The 8,646-nt window shown below is 30.9% G+C and overlaps 1 protein-coding gene across 9 annotated transcripts in view; it reads right to left on the bottom strand.

The window, feature by feature from the left end:
• The window catches only part of LOC106683396 (hydrocephalus-inducing protein homolog), a gene marked incomplete in the record, with an annotated part of 211,677 nt that overhangs the window by 72,667 nt on the left and 130,364 nt on the right, over positions 1 to 8,646 (bottom strand). For all 9 annotated transcript variants that reach the window (XR_010845079.1, XM_067053226.1, XM_067053222.1 and 6 more), the window contains 2 exon segments: positions 2,120 to 2,350; positions 5,605 to 5,763. Coding sequence is in view for 8 of the 9 variants with exons in the window: in XM_067053226.1 (XP_066909327.1) it covers positions 2,120 to 2,350; positions 5,605 to 5,763 (390 nt within the window).

An 8,646-nucleotide genomic window follows, 5' to 3' on the forward strand; every position in this document is an offset into this window, starting at 1 on the left:
ACGAGAGATCATAATACAAAAAAAAGGCAATCCTCATTAACCTTGAGAAATATATAATATATTCTTTAGAAATATACTGAAAATAATAATTTCCAGAAAAAAAAAAAAAACTTTCATCATAAAATATGATGATAAAGAAAAATAAATCAGAAATAATGAAGCAGCTACACAGACCCATGTACTAGAGAGCCATGTTACTACAACTTACCATACATAGAATATATAGTAATATTCAAAATTTATGTAACTGATTTATGCCTATCTTTTTCGCTAAAATGACAAACCAGAAGTGCCCACTGTATAGAATCTATTTCTCACTTTTCTCCAAATTTTCTTAAAAAATTCTGACTGTTGAGGGGGGCTATCTTCAGGATGGTAACCTCTTCCTGAGGGAGGAGGTAGAGGAGAGAGCTCATACTAAGGGTGACAATAAATAACCACCATTTAGAAATCAGAGTCAGCTATAAACTGAAACTGTTTGAAGCAGAAGGTATGGATTTATGATGTTCTCTGTTCTATGATCTGCTCTGATCAATCAAAGGTCCTTTAAGACACCTTATTTATATGCCTAGTGCACACGGCTTTTTTTTTTTTTTTACTTCCTATTTATTAAAATCTAATCAATTACAATATATACATTTACTTAACCAAGGAAATTATATACATACATTGCATCGGTAATTTAGTGGTAGAACACCTGCCTACAAATATAGTGCATACGGCTGTGACCGAGAAGCGGTCTTATCTTATCTGCTTGAGGTAGTTTTGTGCTTTATTTTGGCATCGTTTATTTATTATTTTATCGACATGGCTAAGTAGTATGTACAAAAATCAATAATATGTAAAAATAACAATATGTTTTTATAAAATACAATAATATATAAATTTGAGAGCTTCGGTGTGGCTCGAGGTGCTGCACTCTAGTGGACTGTAGTTGAACTCTTTGTTCCTCTCGCTACAAGACTGACAGGGCTTACATATGGACTTTTCATAAAATCTTACTTTAATTTTTGTTATTTAAATATTATTGTTAGAAACATTAATAAATACAAAATACTATGGAATTTTATCAATGACTAAAGGAGAAAAAGGAAAAGAAGAGATTTAAGATTCAAACAGAAATGTTGATACATCACGATCTTTCCTGATTAAATTACGGCTTTGTTATATTCAGTTAGACTATTATAATTTTGAAGGAAAAAAATATATACATTTTTGAAAATTAAAAAATTAGCGATAGCTTCGACAAAAGTGCAATAACCAATTAACCAATAAACACAAAACTTGGAAACACATGTTCCTGTGGTAAGTGAAAGTGATGCATCACACCAGATTTTTTTACTGCATCAGTTATTACTTTTTTGTTTTACTTGTTGTTGTCTTTTTTGTTTGTACTTAGGAAATACATCGCACGTTTTGTGACGTGGTTTTCATAGGGTGGGTTCGTCACTCACATGCCTATTTTTTTGTGAGTGCCACCCATTGGTTAACGGGCCTCACAAACGCCCAGGGGGAGGCTACAAGTGAGTATTGTATAATTATATGCTTGAAAAAATCCCAGATAGGGACACGGAACCTTTAGGTTTTGCATTTATTTACTCAGTTTGTAGTTAAAGAACCAAAATGGTTTTCAAAATAATTTTTTTAATTGTTAAAAATAATGATATCAGCCCTAATGAAGATAATTAATATGGGTTGAAATGTTCAGTAAGTAGATTTTACTAATTTGAGTTCCCTTTGGGTACCTACACCATCTTATCCTTTAAAAAAAACCTTTGTGTACTTAAGAGTTGAACTATCATAAGAAGGTTATAACAAATGTTTTGTTTTGTTCTTTTCAAATGATTAGCTTTTGTTTAACTTTGTTAAAGATCCTTTCAATTACTTATAATAGTTAACGTAAGAGACTTTTATTCTATTCTATAGTTTTAGGTAAATAGAATAGTGTTTCTACTTTGATGTATCTTACTTAGTACTTCTGTTTTAGCTCTATAACCTTTGGTTAATAATAAACTTGTTGTTTTAGTAATCGTATAACTTGCTACTTTCTTCAGAATTACACACAATATTAAAAAATCAGAAGAAAAAAATAATATATTTTCGGTACTTTACTACTTACCCCTAAATGTAGAGGTGAATATGTGAGTGTAACAATCTCTTTGAGATAAGATTTAATAATTAAAGTAGATGGTTGTGCACAAAATCCTTCACCATTTATTAACATGGAAACGTTACAATCCAGATGACTTTTGTTTTCAATAAATAGATCAATGTTAACTCTTTGATGTAATGATACATTTATGAAGTACAGTGTTTTTTCTGTTTTTACAAAAACAGCAACAAAAGAACCCTAAATAAAAAAAACATGAAAATTGAAAATAAATAAATATATATGTAGAGGTGCAAACACACAACAATTAACTATGGCATAACATTTAGAGATAACATCAGTTTATTCTAATATAAATTCAAAGAAAACAATGATAAAATTTCAGTAATCATTTTCTTAACGTTTACTTTGTGTTATTATTAGAAAAGACATAGTCAGAGAGAGACAGGTGGATAAATAGATACAGGAATTGGAAGATAAGGAGAAAAATAGGCTATTATTTTAGAATTGGAAATTAGGTATTTGTTGGGGGATTCTTAATGTGACATGTCTGCGAATAATAATAAAATATATACACATTGTAAATAAACCTGTATTTTAGCGAGTAGGTTGGTCGATGTACGACATGTCACAGTCTCACGAGAGATCATTTTTTTTTTACTTTATTAAGTTTATTCACAACTGTAAAAGTATTTTTACAACCAGCGAATGAGATGTAGAGAGAGAGAGAAAAAAAAAAAAAAGTCATGAAGGCATGAAGGTTAAGGTCATCCAATGATGCCTCTCCATTAAAATTGAAATTTAAAAATCAATTTAAGAGGTCCCTATTCCAGCTCCTTCGTAAACGTCGTCTCATATCTGCTAAGTCTAGTGTTGATAGTCCTTGAATTAGAGGGTTAGTCACGAGAGATCATAATACAAAAAAAAGGCAATCCTTCCCTGCCCCACTAAGACCCTAGGGGAGCGATGGTCCTATATCACTTTGGAAATATTAGCTTCAAACGGGAAGAGGAGACTTTAAGATAGTTAAATCAAGCAATATTTAAAAAGCACCTGAAATTGAAAAATGGCATTGTAGCGAGTAGGTTGGTCGATGTACAACATGTCACAGTCTCACGAGAGATCATAATACAAAAAAAAGGCAATCCTTCCCTACCCCACTAAGACCCCAGAGGAGCGATGGTCCTATATCACTTTTGAAATATTAGCTTCAAACGGGAAGAGGAGACTTTAAGATAGCTTAATCGAGCAATATTTAATAAGCGCCTGAAATTGAAAAACGGTATGAAACCCTCCACTCCCACCCTCCATGGTAGCCTTACTTATCTGACTTTTAAAACAGACAACTATAGTGAGTAGGTTGGTCGATGTACAACATGTCCACAATCTCACAAGAAGAGATCATAACACACAAAAAAAGGCAATCCTTCCCCGCCGGAACCCGCCCCACAAAGACCCCTGGTGAGTGACGGTCTTATATCACTTTTGAAATAGTAGCTTAAAACGGAAAGAGGAAACTTTAAGATAGTTTAATCGAGAAATATTTAAAAAACGCCAAGTAGAACTTTGGCTCCTTTTTAAAATATGTGCTAGTAAAGTATATGTTGCGGCCAACATATGCTTTATTTATTTATCTGTTATGCAGCTTAGCGTATTACCATGGTTTGTTTTGGCTACAGAAGCATTAATAATACCGGTTTACATAAGCTTAGGCCGGGTCAGTTGCCCCTTATCTCTCTACCTAGTCAGTAGTTCCCAGCAGGTTGGCCAACCCTGATACTTTCTTTTACCACGGCGGGCGGACTACTTCGGCTCATCCTCCAAGAGGACAAGGTGGCTGGACGTACGTCGATCTAATTCAACCAGAACATCTACTCAGGGCAACAACCACAACCGGGGCCCCATCGATCACCGGTGATATAAGACTTCTTTTCTCTCTCTCTTTCGCTCAATTAATTTAATTTTGTAATAGTTTTAAGATTTCTTTATTTTCTCTTTTGTTTAATTCATTTAATTTTGTAATAGTTTTAAGATTTTTTTTTTCTAGTTTGTATATTCTTATATTTTTTTTCTTTATGTCAAAATACAAAATTAACAAAATTCGACCATTTCTTTTCTTTTCACGGTTGGGCTAGTAAAGGTTCATTTTGAAGCCCTACCCGCCGTAACAGTATACAAATAATTCTGAAAAGTGGGATTTTCGAATAAACCAATTTGGTTTTATCAGATAATTTATTGCTACTTAAAAAAAAAAATTACATATAGGCATGTCAAGGTTGTCTTATGAGTGAGTGAGGTTAGTTGGTCATAGACAGCACTCCAACCTGATAATCACTCCAGCCCCAAGCTCAACTCCGTACATCGATAGGCCTTATTATAGTCATGTAGATCAATCTTTTGTAATTGATTGGAAGTTAAGACAGTTACTGTAATAATTTGAAAAAAAGAAGGACACAGTACTAAGATATATGATAATGCAGACAAGTAAGAAAAGTTTCCATGTAAAATTAGAACATAACCAGGGCATAATATAATTGTATGAATAAATTAAAAGGAAACTAAAGAAAAGTTATTGTAATCCTGTTAATAGGAAAAAGATCTTATTATAACAACAAATGAAAATCAAATAATGATATTATAAAAAAGTAGAATCTATTTCACATGAATAAATATATTAAGAGAACATAATTTCTTGTAAGAAGATAAGTCAATTGGTGGTCAATAATGGCATCAAAATAGTAAAAGAAAATTATTGTTAACCAACTCTTGAGTTCAGATCTCTGTTTCAATCTGAACCCTAATCAAGCCTGCAAAGTTGTTTAACAATAAATAGTTTTCTTTTACTATTTTGATACCTTTATTGACTGCCACCCGGACTATCTTCCTACAATCTACTTCATAGGGTCAACTGTATTCTTCCAAAACATAATGAATAAAATTAGTTTGTAAAAATATTAATAATGAAAAACAAAAATTAATTGGATTAATCTTTTTTTTTTATATGCTTTGGTATAATTATGCTAACAATTTATATTTGTCCCCTATATTCATCAATGGCCAAGTTATGAGCTTATAACTGGCCACCATTTTGAAACATAATAGCTAATAAATAGTAATAAGGAGTTTCAGGATCTTTGAATGCTGTATTATCATATGAATGTATTTTACAAAACTTCATTGTACAAAATAATAATCCAAACATAATGATTTTTGAAAAGTATATTTTTAAATTGTTTTTAGTACACTGATTGCCACTTTAGTGCAGGTATGCTTTAAATAATCATACTTCAAAATATACTTATATTATACTGTACCCTTACCTTCCAGATATACACATATTTAATGATATGTTTATCACATATTTAAAATAAGAAATTATCTTTAAGTTACATTTAGGTCTAGTTAAGCAATATAATAAAATGGTCGCATATAGGAAGCTAACCATCAATTTAAAAAAAAGTAACAATAAAATTTGAATGAAAAAGAATACTGACATTATTCCTGAAATAACAAAGTTCCTGTCTCGTATCAACAATATGCAATTCTCTGAATAGCGATTCAGGATCAAAATTCAGAAGAGGGGCTATTCCTGTGCAACAAACAGAAATAGTTCGATATTTTTTTGGGAGCTCAGGAATGGTCAGAAGCAATTCCTATAAAATAAATAACAATTATTAGATAATGTAGCATTATATAGTTTAATTCAATTATTAAAATTCACATAACAAAATTGGAATTAATATCAAAACATTTGACATTTTTAATCGATATATTAATTTGATATAATAGAACCTTGATGACATAGAGAGATGGCGGCCACTTTGCCAAGTCATAGAACTGCAGATGCTCCTGGTCCTCTAGATTCGGAGACCCAATAAGAACCTTTGCCCGTTAATGTCAAAACCGACATAGAAAACCTTTACTAGCATATTCACATATACTACTGTATTTATTACTACACTCTTATATTATTAATTATTATTATTCAACTTTCTTTTTTTAATTTTGCCCCTTTCGACTACTTCCACTATTAGATGAGTTAACCGATTCACTTCTCAAGCCGCTGTTCTAATCATTCTTCAATTCTTATTCCCCTATAATTTATTTATTACCTGTTAATTTTTAATATTTAGTTCCACTTGGATCTTATTACCTATTAATAGTTAGTTTAGTTCATAGCTGCCATTTTTACTACATGCCTCCAGACGATATGTCTCTTTTATTCTCTTCTACCTTCTTTCCTCGTTCACTTACAGTTAGTAAGTTATGTTCACATCTTATTACTGTTATTTATATTATTTACTATTCTTAGCTTAAATAACTTTATATTTACTTCTTTAATTTTGATATTCAACCTACATATTTAATTAGTCAAACATACCTTTTTCTTTATTGTTTATAATAATTTTAAATAATTTTCAATGTTTTACATGTATTTATTTGATTCTCATATCTATATTCTTTTTTTTTTCATTTTCAATTTTAATATTACTATTTTCCCTGTATATTATTATATAGTTTCAATATTCTTATATTACACTATGTATTTCTTTTATACTACTTATATACCTATATTATCTATTATCTTGTTTTTGCGCTGAAAGTGGGCCAGGTTTTGTACGGACATTTCCAATCTGGTGTGTCTATGGTCCAATGTCAAAAACCGCGGCACCCATCTTGGGGATAATTTTTTCATTCCCAATTCTTTGGTTAAAATGTGATATACCCGTTCAGATGACATCCCTACAGCTTATCAGCAATCTCACACACTTTCAGTCGACGATTCTCCTTGACCTTTTTATGCACTTTTGCAACAAATTCTGGGGTCCCAGCACCTTTTTGCCGTCCACTACATGGATCATCATCTTAGTTCTCTCGACCAAATTTAAACTCACTGGTCCACTTGGCAACAGTTGAATATAAAGGAGCAAAGTCCCCCGGTGTTTTCTGAAAGTCGGCATGAATTTCTTTTGCTTTCATACCTTTCTTTACAAAGTACTTAATCACTGCTCAAATATCAGTTTTTCCATTGTCACAAACCACTACGCATAAAACAACAAAGAGTCATCACTACCACTCACGTCACGTGTTCACTCGCAAAGGATGTGTGATTATTGTGCAGGAACCTCGTTCCTCCAGCACTTACATCTAGCGGTGATTCCAAGAACTTTTTAAACCACCCTTGGATTTATTTGTGTTCTTCACAGACTGCAACACCAATGATCTACTCTTATACTTACCCGGTTATTTTCTGAAAGTATTGATAAGTGCTTAGCATTGCCTTGAACATCGTTTTTGTGATTTGAAACAATAAACTATTTTTCATCACCTTGCTAAAACCTAAATAAGTCCGTTTGTGACAAACTAATATTCTTTGTATACCTCAAAGTAAGACTTATATTGCATGAGAACAATATAGAAACGAAAAATATGGGTCATATTTAACTGGCATATATAGCTTTAACAGCGAAGAACATATTTTTTTAGAGAAGCTGGTTTTTGTTAGACACTTTGTAAGATAAATACAAATTACTTTTTAATAAAATAAATTCACTAACTAAACAATAAAACATAAAAACCAGAATGATTTGACTAACCAAAATAGACCTAGGAAGCAGCAAAACTCTGTTAGCAAATAATAGAAAGAGAAATATTCGAAGAGCTTCCTCTAAAAAGGTTTAACCAAACATTTCTTAAGGTTTAACCAAACATTTCTTAAGGTTTTCAGCGATAAGAAAAGGGTTTTTACCTTTGGCCAAATTAACATATTTCCAATTTTGATGCACAAGAGTTGCTACCTTCTTAGTCAGGAAGAAACTTTTAAGGATAAAAACCTGTTTTATTAAATCTCCTAAATAGTTGGTTTTTAGATGGAATTCTTCATTTATTCTAAACAATTTCGAATTATGAAGATGGTCAGGGTCAGGGGTGTTATAAAAAGAACAAAAATAGTTAACGACTATTTATTTTCTGATGTTGCGCCCTACTTTGTAGAGCTTCATCAGGGCTAAAAAGATATAAAAACGACTAAAAATATTTTGATACAGTAAGACAATAAGATACAAAAAGGTGAATTAAGTTAGGGTTAAAATGATGTAAAAATAAGTGAAAAGAAAATTATATACAAATGAAAAAAAGAAGAAATAAAAATAGTTATAATATAAGATATGATAAGAATATAAAAAATTGCGAAAACAATAAGGTTAAAAATAAACAGGAGAATAATAACACATAAAAAAAGAAAAGTTTTATATTTTATAATAATACTATTTAATTTCTTTTTTTCTTTCATTTTTATATAATTTTCTTTGCACTTATTTTTACATAATTTTAACCCTACCTTAATTTACCTTTTTTTATCTTATCTTACTATATCAAAATATTTTTAGTTGCTTTTTATCTTTTTAGCTCTGATAAAGCTCTACAAAGTGGGTCAAAACGTCAGAAAATGAATAATTGTTAACTATTTTTGTTCTTTTGACCGCACTCCTGACCAATCTTCTTCATAATTTGAAATTATAAGGTCAATTATTTAT

Source organism: Halyomorpha halys, unplaced genomic scaffold (genome assembly GCF_000696795.3).
Source record: "Halyomorpha halys isolate HHAL.00 unplaced genomic scaffold, Hhal_1.1 Scaffold480.1, whole genome shotgun sequence".
NCBI classification, from domain to species: domain Eukaryota; kingdom Metazoa; phylum Arthropoda; class Insecta; order Hemiptera; family Pentatomidae; genus Halyomorpha; species Halyomorpha halys.